This window comes from Mercenaria mercenaria, chromosome 3, assembly GCF_021730395.1.
Source record: "Mercenaria mercenaria strain notata chromosome 3, MADL_Memer_1, whole genome shotgun sequence".
NCBI classification, from domain to species: Eukaryota; Metazoa; Mollusca; class Bivalvia; order Venerida; family Veneridae; genus Mercenaria; species Mercenaria mercenaria.
Window position 1 is genome coordinate 8,589,428 of NC_069363.1, and position 16,234 is coordinate 8,605,661.

Genomic DNA, 16,234 nt, shown 5'->3' on the forward strand with positions numbered 1-16,234 from the left:
AAGGACTCTGATAAAAATATTGTCTGATAAGGGGTGACAAACTTTGCACTTGAGAACCAGACAATTAACCTAAACCAGAGTATACAGTATAAAGTCCTTCATTTTTTCTGTCTCATAGCTTACGAATAACTAATCGACTTGTCTTCGAATAGTGATAGAGTATGTAAAACATTCAGTTCTTGTTGACGAACTTAACGTAGAGTTCCTATCTTTTATCTTTTATAACAGATCGCTCTTGGCTTTGATTATCAATTTGATTAAAATCATGTCCTGTTAACGCTACGCATTGGATCTGAAGACAAGCAATAGAGGATCACATTCAGACGGCCTTTCCGCTTGCCAATCAGAGCCTTGCTTTCAACATACTGAAAGTGACCGTAGAAGTTAAAAATATTCATATTTAACCTGGGATTTCAGTTTTCGATATGTGATTATCACTGGTTTATAATTCCTATGGCTGAGCCTTTGTGTCTTTTTCTTTGCGAAGAAATAAAATAATAACACATGAGAATTATTTTTTCATTCAAAATTGAAAAGTTTGAAATGGGGTACCGAAGGTAACCATCGGTAAGTAGGTGTACCAATCTGGTGTACTGGTCAAGAACGCGCGGAATTTTTATTGCCGCTGCGTCCCGGATTCGATTCCCAACTCGGGTGTTATCATTTCTTGATTTCGCATATTTGAAGATAGTTTAGAAATAAAATATTATGTTCTTGTGTTCATAACATGACGAAACTTCAATTGTAAAGAAAGACTTTTTAACCAAAACCTGGAGTCCAGTCCCTTTAAGCCAAACGCAAGTCGTCTGATTGTTTCAAATAAAAAAAGATTGGTGGAAATAAAAAAAAATAGCAATATTAGAAATCCTATTACATAGAAAGGTGTGCCATCAGATCAAACATTTAAGAAGATCGAGTACTTTAGTCAGATTGCTCTAATTATCTCCGATTGTTCATGTTTGAAGAAGAAAAGAAACATAATTATAAAACATTGAATGGCCTCAAGAGTTATCTCCCGTGAGCTCAATTGTCTCTATAGTCTAAAATCTTTGTATAAGCAGCCACCAATGAAAGCCTCTCACAGGTCGTGACATTGTAAAAAAAGCTGTTTCTTCGTAGGTGGTATCTAAGATCTTTAATTTTACCTTTTATGAAACAGAAATAGTATTTGACAAAGTAGTTTTTTAATAATCTAATTTTATCTGTGTATACTACAAAACGTTTTATAATTTGACAATGATTGAATATCTTTTCTCATGGTGTGATCGATGATACCGTCAAACGGAAAGATGATTATATATGAATGGTTTTGAACCTCCAACATAAAAACAAAATATTTATCACCTTAGTGTTAGATTTCTCACTTGTTAGACGTCTTCTACTATACTGACAAAATCAAACATGTTTTAAATGTGATTGTAGAATTCTTTTTTTGTGTGGATTTAATACGATTTTGAGTGTTTAATTGCTAAATTTATCTTAACGATGATTTTGATTGTAAAGCTTTTGGATGTAATAATGTGTTATTTGAGATCTAACTACGTTTTTATTGCTGATACGTTTAAATAATATAGTAACATAAGAACGAAAATGCATAATTTATAGGCAAGTGTTTCTCATTTCCCTTTTTTAAAATTTAGGAAGAAAATACAGTAGACAAGCGCATATAAGTCATGCTAAATTCCAAGAAGTACTTACTTCACTAAATTGCTAATTTCAGAGTTAAATATACAGCCAGGCAGCTATAAAATTCTTCAAAATGCACAGAGAACATCACATTTCAAGATTTTAAGGATATTTTCATGATTCAAGGCAACACATTTTTAACCAATCAGCTGAAGTCTCATTGAATGCTACGGGAAATAATAACAAAATTTGACCATGTCTGCGATATGCAGGCTCCATAATCTCAAATCCTCTCTTTTTTGTTCTGCCCACTGTTGCAATCCCATTATCTTCGCCGCTTATCATAGAATTGCACTATGTGTATCATTGAAGGTCCTATATTATACATCGCCGTCTGAGCCCGTCTTCGGATATCGCTAAATTGTTTTTGATACTACATGTGTAAGTGTAGAGTTCTGTTCAATCCGGGGCTACAAAGCGAAGGCAGCTACCGCCCATGATCAGGCTTAATGAAGCCGAGCCGGTAATATTTTCATTTTTTGTCGTGTTGGGCAACTTGTGGAGTATCCAATTTTTCAATTTTAAGATGAAAATATGATATCCCGGCGGTCTGACGTCTATATGGGTAAGCGTTTAAAATTTTCTGAAGCAATCTAGTTAATGGTTTACCCCATATAAAATTTTTAAAATTGTGAGGCGGATTTGCTGCTAAACTGGCATATAAAACACTGTGTTTTTCTTTATTTGTTAATGGTTTAATACTTGAAATAGTCAAAAAAAAAAAAAAAAAAAAAAAAAAAAAAAAAACCAAAAAAAACCCGACCATGTCTAGTTATTTCGGATATGACACGTTAATGTTGGATGTTGTCTTTAATATACAATCTAAAAATTGGAAAGGGAAAAAAACGAACAAATGTCAGATTTAGCAGTTCATCATACAAATTCTGCATTGTTTTGCCAAAGAAGTTACTGTCTGTTAGTTTATAACTTGTATAAAGTTATTAGAGAGAGTGGTCCACCGTCTGAACTCAAACATACTTTCAGATTCGTTTTAGAGACACATCTGACAGTTTCCTATATGTATATGGCAAACATTTTCCTACGGATACAATTTCTTTAAACTTTGTGTACTCACTGAGAATCAAGTTTAAAACGGAAATATGTATTAAAAGTCATAGCGGTGCTTGATCTTGAATTATCTGCCCTTGAAAATCAGAAAATACTAAGAAATCCAATTTTCAAGGGCAGATAATTCAAGATTAAGGCCAGAGAACTGTGCATTTTAATTTATATTTCTGTTTTAGTCATCATTTGCATTCAGTATACAAAGTTTAAAGAGATTCGGTCCATGGGAAAGGCCAGGATTTTGAGGTATCATTTTATCATGTTCATAGTCAAGGACATTTGCAACAGTGTCTATATTGACAGGGGGCCGAAATTTTCTTAAGGATAGAATTTCTTCTTTAAACTGTGTTTACTGACAGAGAATCAAATCAAAAACAAAAATGTAAAATAAATCAAATCATTGGTACCCAGTCTTGGTCATGAAATATCTGCCCTTGAAAGAAAATACTGAAAAACCTCTTTTCAAGGGCAGATAATTCAAGAAGATCAAGCACCGGTACCTATGATTTTTAATGCATATTTCCGTTTTAAACTTAATTCTCTGTCAGTACACAAAGTTTAAAGAAATTCTGTCCGTAGGAAATTTTTTGCCTATATAGGAAACTGTCAAATATGTCTTTAATTTAATTATCAAAGTACATACTCAGGTATAGAACATGAATATCATATAAATGTTATATTACGTTTAAATTTACGGTCTGATTTCGTAAAATCTATCATTCTTGTACCTTAGTTTGATTTTGTAGAATAACGACAATAAATTGTTGTTTTTTTTGCAATTTCCTTGCTTTAACGGGCACGTTCAAAATGTAATTGGTAAAGTTCTAGGCGGTAAGGGTGATCAGAGTAGACTTTTCTGCCCTCCAACACGATTCTTGCAACACCGGGAATAACTATTGAAGATTAGGTAAGTTATCAATAATTACAAAATACTTTCAGATAATAAATTGTTCCTACTATAATTGTTTCGTATGTCCCGCTGTTTGATCATTTATAACTGGCAGGCGCAGCAAAATCCCGGAAACAGGCTATTCCAAACACTTTTCAAAACTGCATTGATCAGCGTGTAGACTGTTCCAGACAACGATTATTATTCTGTTGCATGACACTTTCGGTCAGTATATGATTGTTTCATGCAATCGTTTTAATAGTAATCTTTTAGCCTGATGATTTCATATTTTTTTTTCTTTCTCCAGTTTCCATTAGCACTGAGCTGAAAGATAGAAAATCGACATAAAAATACATTTGACCTTCAAATAATACATGTTATAAGCATTGTCTCTGCCAACGTTAATAATTACATGATTTGATATGGGTAGAATGTTTTTATAAACGTCGGTCAGATATTCTTTTTCTTTTATTCTTTCAAGTGCCTTGTCTCAGAATCTTGTGAATATGATCATTCGTACATGAATGCGTGTTTGTGCCTTTCATGAAATTTCTGCATTGTTATTTTGAATTTGTTGAGAAGAAAAATATAATCGAATGTAAAATTTATGAACTTCTATGCGGCTTTGATTTCTTTTAAAAATATCTAGCGCTTAACGTTGAATTCGCCTTTCTTTGTTTTCGAGTGCGGCTTTGCTTGATTACTTTTCTCAAAAGTCCATTCTACTTTACCAATAACAGAAACAATTTTGTAGATGTTTAAATGGACTTGTAGTGTTTGTTTCAGGCTAAATATTTGAAATTGATTTTGATACTGGACATTAACCAAACTCTTTCTGTTTTTCTCAGTTTTCAGATTGGTTGAAGAACAAATGAAAGGTTAAATTCTCATTGATTTGTTATGTTTAAGATAGAACCGTAGGTTAAGCCTCAGTAATTTTTAGGTATCAACATAATATCACCAATCAGCACATGCCTCCCACCCTCACCCTCCCACTAAGTACATTGTCTTTCCTGCAGATTAGCAAAACTGCCCGTCTGTCAATGTACGATACTGCTTTAGTTTCAAAAAATACCATGCATAGCATTTCAGTGTTACCTGTCTTCGTCCAAATTTTCGTTTAACAGCAGTGTAAATTATAAAGAAATAAGCTACGGTAATAATCACCATGGTTAGGTGTATGTTTTCGAATGAGTGAAACATACAGAGAAAATACAAACAATTGAAATGTGATTTCTAATTTGATTCGTTTGTGAGTGGATTTAAATGTAAATATGAACGTAAGTTTTGTGTTTAATTGTTAGTTAGGACACACGTTATGAAATGCCTGTAACAATTTTGTAAATTTGCAATATTTATTTCCGACGTTTATTGCGTTTTACTCCGATCAGTTTAATCACTGGAGGAGATATGTTACGTTGATTACGATATAATCAAGATTAAAAATTATTCTAACACGACCAGCAGATAACCTATATACATGTAGAACAAACTCATTCTCGGGTTATTCTGCAATAAACTACTCGCGTGCAATGACGTCATCCGATCCAGGTGCGTAGGACGGTCGTAAAAAGTAGTTACCATTTTTTCTAACACTGTTGATACTACTGTGTCATGTTAGAATCGAAATAGTAAGTTCCCAAGTGTGACTTATCGTAGAATAACCCGAATATTTCGTTCTTATGCGAAACAATATATGAGCCGCGCCATGAGAAAATCAACATAGTGGGTTTGCGACCAGCATGGATCCAGACCAGCCTGCGCATCCGCGCAGTCTGGTCAGGATCCATGCTGTTCGCTAATGGTTTCTCTAATTACAGTAGGCTTTAAAAGCGAACAGCATGGATCCTGACCAGACTGCGCGGATGCGCAGGCTGGTCTGGATCCTTGCTGGTCGCATACCCACTATGTTGGTTTTCTCATGGCACGGCTCATATCACTCAGGCCTACAAGAACTCAAAACTCGGATTATTCTACGATAAACCACGTTTGGGAACTTATTATTTCTTAAAGCATGGCATACATGAACAAAAATAACTAATTCACTCTTCAGTTAAGGTATGTTAGTTCAACTGTTCAAATATTCTTTCGTAGATGAAAAGCTGATATGCCCTGGTATGTGCAAGTCGTTAGAAAGTGCTGAAAATCGTCTCCCCATTTGAAAATTAAAAAAAAAAAGAAGTCCACGCGCATATATTTAGACGGGATGACCCCTGCGTGTGGCCCCTGACTATGGACCAATGCAAATGCAACCGTCGTTTTCAAGTTTAGCCTGTTTAATTTCATTTTCTTTACTTCCGGAAAAAGTTGAAGGTCGTCTGACGTCATTTTATGTGTTGTCAAAACGTATTCCTGGCGAGATTGCAAAAAAAATGTATAAACTGGAAACTGAAAATCGAACACAAATTGTCAGAGTCGGCATTGACTGATATCAAACTAGTCAAGATGGCTTCGTCTGTAAAAATCATTGTAACAGAAATCATTTTGATTATAGGTAACATCCTGCAGCTAATTCCTAACATTACACAGGTTACAGTTAACTTCACATAATGAATACACGCTGCTTGAAAATTGAAACAGATGTTCCCTGTTATTTTTCTGTTTATGAGTCGAAATTGTTTGATTAAAACGTTTGCATATCATCTTTCTCGTAATGACCTATGTGATACCAAGTACGACCAGGTTACGTTTTGTTTTACAAGAGGAACTCATCATGCTAAAAATGTTTTTTAATCACATAAAACGCAATGCTCAATTTACTTGCGATTGACGACTGCTTCCTGAGCCTCTGGATCCAGGTGTTCAAAATTTTGATAGGTGATTAAGCTTACAGCCGATTAACTTTTAGTGTTATATTTTGACATTTTAGAACAAATGTATGAGTTGAGGATTTTGAATAGTTTAATCAAATTTTATACTAATGTTTCACTACAAAACTAATAGCTTTAATACAAACTTAACTGACGGTTAGATTAACAGCCAGTGAAAGTTTCGAAAAACTACGTCCTGTAGAGTAGTCGATCCTTTGTAATCGCTCAGCCCAGCTTTTGTCTATGAGCTATTAGTGCAGGTGGATGGTCTGGCGCTCATCGTCTGTTGTCCATCTTCAACATTTTTACTTAAACATCTTCTCCTCGGAATGTACTCGTTAGATTTATAACAAACTTGGTTAGTACCATCCTGAAACTGATCTCTATCACGTTTGTTCAAATGGTTCAGCCTGCCTTTCAGGGGCCACTAGAGCTAAATATAGAAAAGATCGACCTCCTCTCATGAACCGCTTGATGGAGTTACATCAAACTAGGCCTGTAGCATCGTTGTAAGGCTTTCTACCAAAATTATTCCGTGGGTTACTTGACCCCTACTAAGGTTCGCTAGAGCTAAAAATAACCAAACAAATTAACGACACCCTCTCGTGAACCGTTTGATGAATCTTCATCAAACTTGGTCTGTAGCATCATTTTAAGGACCTCTTCCTCATGTTTCAAATTGGAGCACTTGGCGAGGTGTGGGGGGATAGGCACTTAGCCGCCTTAATGGACAACTAGATCTAAAAATAAAAGAAATCACTACACAACTTTTCAAAACCCGTTTGATGAATCTTCATCCATGTTGGTCTGTAGAATCAGGGCCTCATCCACTTTTGATCCAATTGGGGCACTCGGCCACTTACAGCGTCCGTTAGAGCTAAAATTAGAAATAGTCTAAACGACAACATCTCATGAACCGGTTGGTAAATATCCATTAAACATGGTCAGTAGCGTCCTCTCTCAAAGTTTTTCAAATGAGGGCGCTTGGCCAAATGCAGTGTCCGCTAGGAAATAGAAAAAACTTTTAGACGACAGCTTATTTTGACCTGCTTCATGGAGCTTCGTCTTACTTGGTCCGCTGCATCATTTTAAGGTCGTCTTTAAAATGTTTCAAACGGAGGCACTAGGGCCAATTTAGGGTCTGCCACTGCGGTCCTCCTCAGGTGAGAGCGACTTAGGCCCATTCTGACATGTTTTCAGTTTTGGGGTAAAAGTGGCAGGTCCCATTTGGAGGGAAAATTGCGCCGCAGTGTTTTTATGAAAGTAATATTTTTCATAATTATGTAACACGCGATAAGAAAACGTCTCAAAAGTACATCGTCTTGTGTTCTTGTGTTTAAATCTATAAGAGATTTGAAAGAAAAATGGAAGGTAACGTGTCTCAAAAATGGGGGTTGAGGCACAAGCTTTTTGTAGAGAGGATTGGCGCTCACTTGTGTCACAAGAACTGGCCACAAAACGCTAAAAATATTTTGTTTGCACCTTTTTAAATCTGGAGGCTCTAAATACACTGTCATTTATTAAAGTACATTTCTATAATCACTTGACTTTCTCACATGACTTTACTTAAATGAAACTGAAAGCGGTTTACAGTGTTTGCGTTTTATTTGCCTTACGTTACATTATAATTGCTCACAGCACAGATTGATTTGATACAATTTTTTGATAATGCAGAAAGTATTTTTTCTCGATACTTAACATGATGTAATAATTTCATTTCATATCTTATATTATTGATGATAGATGTTACGTTTAATTCAAAAATGGTAATCATTGTACAGTAAATATGCAACTGTAATCATTTCAATGTATTGCAATAAATATGCAGTTTTGCTTAAACCACTATAGAGACAGAAATCTTCTTAAGATTTTAACTCACCTAAGCACGAAGTTATGTCTGTTTATTCGTCATCTTCTAAATCATAAAATAGACAAAGTGGAAACTCCACAGGTCGCTAAACACAACAAAAACGAAAATGTTGCCGGCTTGGTTTGATTGAGCCTGTTCATGGACGGTAGTGGAAATGCATGCTACCGTCCACATCCTCTAGCCCCGGGTTGAGCAGAACTCAACATTTACACTTGCTAAAAGTACAAAAAAGCATAAAGTTCATTTTGACTTAACTTTTCAGGGATTTGCATTAAAGGATTTTCTCCTGTGAAACCGCTGGCCTGATTTGAAATAAGTTCACAACAGTATTCCTTGGGTGACATTCAAACGTGGTCGTCAGGAAACGGGGCTAATTTTCTTGTATGGCCATTTGGAGAAATTTTTGAACATTTCTTCCTCAGAAATCTGTGGTCATATTTCAAAAGAGTGTCATTGAAATGTCATTGGGTTACATCCTGTCAAATTTCCTCTAGCAATGTCGATTTGTTAAAAAGTTTGATTTGTGAAAATCTTTTATATGGCTATATTGAATCATTAAAAAACTTCTCAAAAACTGCTAACCTGATTTCAAAATACCTTCAAATACCTTTTTTTTTTTTTAAAAAAAAAGCGGATCGCCAAGAGTTAACTGTATAGATATAAGAAAAGCTCTCTTTAAGGAAAGTCTTCTCGTACGAAACCACTCGACTGATTTTGAAGTAATTAGCTGAAATATTCATTAGCTGCCAAATTTCCTCTAGCCATGTCCATTTTTGAAAAACTGTAAGTTTCATTTGTGAAAAAAGTATGCTAGTCCTGGGTCCGTGCCAGTTTTCTCTATTATAATGCTGTATTGAAAATTCTCTACTAAACCACTCGAACGATTTTGAAGTTTATAACTGAATTATCAATTGCCTGACCCTCAACTATACTAAAAAAAAGACTTGCAGACTTAAAAACAGAAAAATCTTCAATTACACTGTCCGATCATGACTTATTTCACAAAACTGCCCCCTCGGCGACTCTGTACAGAGTCTGTTTCAACTGTCCTGGTATATCACGTGAAGGCATGTCCACTTGACGGCAAAGTCACGTTTTGTTATATTGTTCATGAACAGTTAGGTGTATATATACAGTGGAAAAAAATAATCTCGTCAGAAACTGATAATTTCTCATATTGTCCTTTCGTATCAGTCCACACAATTATTCAAGACATCTGTGTAAAACAGGTGAGCGATCTAAGGTCATCATGGCCCTCTTGTTTGTTTTTGTTTTAAGGTTTATTTATAATGAAACATGTAGTATTTTTATATTTTGCATCAAAGAATATAACGAACAATGTTTGATTGCTTTGGCAAATATAACGTTATTGAAATAGTACATAGGATACAATTTTTTTTCACGAAATGCATATGCCAGTCATAAAATATATATACAGTGTCTTTGTCAAAATTAAAAATTTTACAATCATCGTTTTAGGTTTCTTTTCCTTTCCCCGCTTAATTTTTTCCAGTTCTTTTTCTTGGACTTATGAACATAATTATCCTTAATAAAAACTTGTTTCCAGCTTGAATGGAATTGTTATTCAGTTATTTTACACTTGACACGTACTTGATGAAATATATTTCAATTTAAACAATGTTTGGAAGATTGCGCACTAACGGGCTTTTATGCAGTATACATTTCTCAATTGTTGGCACTTCTTATCTCCTTCTTTATTGTTGAGACCGACTTTGTTCAAGTGTTTCTAAATCAAATACTTTTTTTGATAAGACCATTTTATTCTACACTTACCAATAGCATAACATTATCCTAAACAAAATATATACTTACGGATTGGTAGTGTTTATTCTAGGCTTAATCCTTGAAAATACTGGTTTTTAACCCGATTCTTTCATTTTTTTCAGTGTATCAGTTTTCAACTTATTTGAAGGACGAATGAATGGATATATTCATTGTTTCTTTACTTGTTTAGAGAGTATTTACCCTAAATATTAAGGTATCAACATTTAAATCAGACCATGCCTCTGATCCTCCACTTAGTTTCTGCACGTCAGCTGATCTGTCCCTTGATCAATCACTATGTATACGTTGTTAGTTTATGAGTGCCAATTTTTAGATGACAGCACACGAGTGAACTAAGAGGAAAATATGTTCACTTAAAGGAAATGTTTTGAATTAATCTGTGTGAGGATTTAAATATTTGTTTTATATCTAATTGTCGGAAAATCTATTTTAGTAAACACAAAGGTTATAAAACGCCTGTGGCAATTTTTCAAACAGGAAATAAAGTTAGGTAATGCTAAATGCTAATTGTTGAAATAGCTTGAGTTCAACCAATGTGCTTCTTCACTGAAGGACCACTCACAATGTGAATATTTTACAGAGTGTTGCTTAGATTCCAACATTTGTTTGCTGAAAAGGTGAAATTTATTCCACAAAATACTTCTAAAACTTTAAACTGCTTTACATTTCATTTTTTAAGATAAGACTTGAATTCATTTTTCCGACCTGAATGTGTAAGAAAATGGATAACAAAAAGAATACTAGTACATTAATTAATTCATTTCTTGCCAAAGTTTTCTGTTCTATCGTTTTGCTTAATCATCTTGTTACTTTCAGAAAAAAATAGAATTTAGATGTCAGAAAGTTGGTGCTCAGTTGTTTATAAAGAAAGAAAATGATTCTTAATATCACAGGGATCTGTGTTTAGAGTCATAGTGCTAAGTTTAATATGCATGATATGTCCATCCATTAACAGGTTAGATAACCTTGGGGTCATTTTTTAACATAATGGCATTGATTCAATAAAGAAAAGAAATCGAAATAATTATTAATCACCTTTATATGAAATCTTTTGTTGTGTTTGGTTGCGTTTTATGCTTTAATTAAGCTACGATATTATTTTCATTTTTTCCCATGAAAATGTGTCTGCTGTTGCTGAGTAGCGACTCTTTTTGAAGCAATACCATAATTTATTGCTATTCGTTTATGGTTTACCATCCTGTAACTTTGGAACTTGATAGATTTAAGTATGGTATGCTATAAAGTGGTTTAAACTCCCCAGTGGTGTGTTTGTCACCGACCGCCCTACTGCGTTCCTTTATTTTTATTCGTCCTCGTGTATGTCTATATATTTTTTACATGCTCTATGTATTTTCTTGTTTACTCTCAGGATGTACACACACATACATTAACTACTATATGGTTTCATTGTGAGGGTGCTACGTTCGCTGGACGTGGTTGTTCCTATGGGGCCGTCTATTTATGAAAAATAATCTTAAGATTCAATTTTGCAAAAAAAAAACCCCATCCCTAAACTGTCTCTACTAATTCTTATATAAGTATTGTTTCTTTAACGTATAAAACGTGGTAATTCTTTTTATCTAAATGTAGATATTTAAAAAGCATATCAATGAAAATCACTCATGTCAGAATAAGATGTTTATCATACAATTTATGCATTTGTCTTTGCCACAAATATATCTAGACACATTTGTAATGATTTCCGGTTATTTCGCCTTAGTGTCTGATGTTATATCTATCTTTCGTTAGTTACTATTATCCGTCATCTGTATTATTTGTAAAACATGTAAGTGGCCTGTAATTCTTGTAAGTGATTTTAAAAAATGAAAAAGGGCTTGTTTGGACCCTATCCTTAACCTGAAAAATATAATTTCTTGCATATTTTCTTCTTAAAGCTCATGCTTAGGTGAAGAGCGCGATATAATCTGTAAATATTTAAGGGTGTTATTTTTAAAATTGATCTATATTTTGTACCTGAGAGTGAGTTATGTTAGATAACAACAATAAAAATGTGTTTGATGTGCACTTTTTAAATATTTTCAAAAGATGCTGGTGATCAAAGTTTGATATTTAATAGACAAGACTGCCGGAACTCTTAAAGTTTTATCACTTTAAAAAATCGGCATACTCAAAGCAGTTGGAGATGCCGCTAGGGTGTTACCATAATTATAGCAGATTATCCTTGTTGAACAGGTGTATGTTACAGCCGATACGAGATCGTTTGCCATTACAAAGATGATAACGCTTTATTCAAGATAAATATTGTCATTATTCCAAGGTAATTTAACAAAAGCAGCTTAAATTGCCAATTCCAGTTTTAACTTTTCAGATAACAAACACCACTTACCAGCGATCTTATAGATAAATATTTGCATACGAAGCATAGGTTGAACTAATTCATGATAAGTCAGCACAACGCTGTTTAATTTTGGTACTAGTTAACACCTGCTTCAACCCACTCGGGATTTAAGGAAGGATCATTGTATATGATCCACATATATATCATCCCTATAGTGTGCATTGTAGATCAAGAAACGTGTAGATAGAACTAAAACATATATATAAGCATTTGATCTGGCACTAAACAATGCACCATACGGTCCAACTCACCACAGAACACAGTATCGCGTCAAGACAAATCGTCGCGTATCTCTTACAAGGGGTATGACAACAACACCCGACATCACTATACAACAGTTGAATCACATAACATCATAGAATAATCTTATTGCATTATGAAATACAGAAATAAGTTAATACTTATAATAGAAAGTATTTCATGAACTGTATATAAAGAAACGAATATGACTTACCAAAATGACCCCTCATTTCACATAGTACCACACGTTCTGGTATTGTTGAAATATGTGCATACCGCAGGGAATTGCAATGTTGCACATTTTCAAAAAAGGGCAGGCGAAATTTCATTTATTTATATTTCATATGATATAAAACATGAATGTTATTTTTCCTACTGTATAACAGACAAATGAACGCAGCTGATATATTATTAAAAAGACATTATAAGCTATAATAAAGAAAACTACATTTTAATTATATTTCCGTCTCTTAAACTAACATGATTACGGCATTGTTCAGAAAGGAGCTCAGTTACTAATAATACTGTCTTTCGACCCATTTTTTTACATTTTATGTTAATAATACCTCCTTTGATCCATTTTTACATTTTATGGCTTTCCTTTTGTATATTACAGGAAATGTAGCAAGGCAGGTTGTTGCGTATCAAATTTTGCAGATGGAGAATGGTATAATACCATTACGACATGGAAGTTTACCTGGCGCTCTGCGACTGCCAAAGAGATATGAAAAGTTCACCAAGGAAAAAATGTCACCTGCTTCAAAACGGAAGTCGTCCACTGCGTTTGTACACGAAGAAACTGAGGATGACCAACTACGGGATATGATGCAAGCCATCATGTGGGTTAAACAAGAACTTGTAAGTAATCTCGCAATATCAGATTTGCAATGTTATAGTAGAAGATTATAATTTCCTTCATTTAAAACCTCCAGATTTATGTCACGTTGTATCGAATTGGGAGAATGTGTCATTTTTGAACAATTTAAAATACTAAGTGAAAAAAAGATATTCTGTAATTTCTACGCAGTATATACTGGTGAAGAAAAGGTGGTGTAAAAATATGTAAAATGTCTAGGAAATGTATCGATGCGGTTACAGCAGTAGAATGTTATGTAAAATTTAGAATTGTGTCGTAATCATATCAGCATAAATGGTATTGAAGAGTTATTTTTGATATTTTGAAGAAAATGCTATCATATCCAAAAACATGATGTTGTGATGTTAAGGTTCTTTTAGACTTGTAGTCAGAGTATCAGAAAGACATACCAAATAAATGGTGAACAATCTACGAAGAACATGGTTTATGTGGCTGAATATGCTTTTTCGAACAGTTACATCGTACGTACTATTTGCTCAAAGACGGAAGTTTCTCTTTTCAGATACTACTTAGGCAGCATGACATTTTACTCAAGAGACAATTCTGTGATATCCAACACACCATAAATACCATGAACAAATCCAGAAAGTACAGGAAAAGTCCCGCGACAGATTCAAACACAAGTCTCCAGTCCAATGAAGGGAGCGACTTCGGGTTGGATAATTATTCTGTACGGTCAGCGTCAAGTGTAACAGCATTAGACGGTACAGACACCGAAGAAGACGATGAAATATACCGTCCTCGAACATCTTCTATGAAAACCACGCGTGATTTGACAGCTCTCGCGAGACGGAGAGGAAGCAAGGAATTAATATAAACGTTTTAAATCTTGTTCCAGATAGACAGGATCTGTATAAGTTTTACATGTGCATATTTCTTTTGCATAAAACACCTAAACAAGGACGAATTTCGGAAGGAACTAATAAAATACTTTATTATATACCTATATAAATTCTGTAAAAAATCGGCTTGTATTTCACAATTAAATATGAACAGGCAGAAAAAAAATCCGTATTGTACCTTTTAAATTCCACATTGTACCTTCCGTATTTTATGCTGTCGGACTACTTTCATTAATATGCATGACCTGACACAGTTCTATAAATAGCACTCATAAAAACTTCACTTAGTTCAATTTTAATATCGATAAACATCGGAGCTTTCGTTCAATAACAAAACAACAAAACAAAAAGGTATAGATATATAATAAAAAAGTCATTATAACAGTAGCTAGATCTGGGATTTTGTATTCGGCTTTCGTGGATTTTGTAAGGTCGGATCACACTCGGCCCTTGCGCGCCTCGTGAAATTCGATCTGGCAAAAATCCACTCAAGCCGAATACAGCATCCCAGATCGAGCTACTGTTGTAATAACCCTATTATATTCAGATTATGAAGTATTTACATTTAAATAGTGAACGTGTGCATATGAAACATAGTCAGGGACGAACCGAGTGTCCATTGTCCCGTAAAATTTAGTAAATTTTTATCATGCATTATTGATGTATTAAATTAGATTCGTCCTTATTACGACTTTCCCTTATTACACCGACAGATACTTTGCTGCTTAAGTTAAAACTGTTTTTTATGCTGAGCATTCATAATTGTATGGCGCCATGGCCCGTTGGGAGTTTAATGTGTTATTGGAATACAACTGAAAGAAAAAGAAAAATGAAACTCACATAAGTGATAAATGAACAGTAGCTTTGTGTAAAAGTCATCATGCGAAAACAAAATGAGAATAAACACATTTGTTCACGTGTTCTTAGGAATACAGGGGCTGTATTAGGTAATACACGGAATGGTTCGAATCCGAGTAAAGTACAGATTTGATGTTGCGGTTGGATTTGCAAGCCTGACTTTGTGGATTTCCAGTCCATTATACTCTACCAATTTCAGAAACTTTGTCATAAATACTTAAAATGGATGTGTAGCTTCTAGTGTTTATTTTAGGCTAAATTGTTGAATTAATTTCAAAATTGACTTTAACGGAAGTCTCATTTTTTCAGCTTTGGTTGGAGAACAAATGAACGGATATATTATCTTTGATTTTGTACTTATTAGATAGTAGTAACCCTATTTTAAGCCGCAGTAATATTTAGGTGTCAACGTTATATCACTAATCAGAAAATGTCTCCAACTCCTCCCCACCACTAAGTGCATCGTCATTCCAATCTGACTGAAGTACTTGATCTTCTAAACGAAGATCTGAGAACGACCCATTCACATACGTCTTCTGTATATTTTGGATTTCCAGTATGCTATATTTATTTTACAATAACGACTTGTTTAGAATGTCAAAGAGTAAGAAATGTCAGTTATTCCGGCTCGAACTCGGAACCCCTCGATTATTAAGTAAGTGGCTACCGACTGAGCTAACGGCTAGCTGACATATTCCGACATAAGAATTGTAAATATCAAAGTCAAGGCTACAGGTGATTTGCTAAATTTGTAAGTTAAGCTCTGATTGGCTAGCGAAAGGGTCGTCAGAACGAGGCTATGAATAGGTCGTTCTCAGATTCTATGCGTAGCGTAATAGAGATGTACTTTAGTCAGATTGATCGTTTTCTGCTGCATCTGAATGGCCGTCTGCCAGTCAGTACTCGTCTGTAAAAATCTATCGTTATTTAAT

At 34.4% G+C, this 16,234-nt stretch overlaps 1 protein-coding gene across 2 annotated transcripts; it reads left to right on the forward strand.

The window, feature by feature from the left end:
- Positions 1-1,134: 1,134 nt before the first annotated feature.
- On the forward strand, positions 1,135-14,612 carry LOC123523673 (uncharacterized). 2 transcript variants are annotated; one of them, XM_045301325.2, is made up of 3 exons: positions 1,135-3,658; positions 13,342-13,583; positions 14,105-14,612. In XM_045301325.2, exons 2-3 carry the CDS (start codon positions 13,383-13,385, stop codon positions 14,417-14,419), a joined length of 516 nt encoding a protein of 171 aa, XP_045157260.2. In that variant the 5' UTR covers positions 1,135-3,658; positions 13,342-13,382; the 3' UTR covers positions 14,420-14,612. The 2 variants fall into 2 exon arrangements, with proteins under 2 accessions (XP_045157260.2, XP_045157258.2); XM_045301323.2 differs by lacking the exon at positions 1,135-3,658 and adding an exon at positions 4,739-4,920.
- The last annotated feature ends 1,622 nt before the right edge of the window (positions 14,613-16,234 follow it).

Coding starts and splice junctions, on each gene's coding strand:
- LOC123523673 (XM_045301325.2), top strand. CDS start 13,383: ATGGAGAATGGTATAATACCATTACGACATGGAAGTTTACCTGGCGCT. Junction 13,584..14,104: donor TGTGGGTTAAACAAGAACTT/GTAAGTAATCTC, acceptor TTCTCTTTTCAG/ATACTACTTAGGCAGCATGA.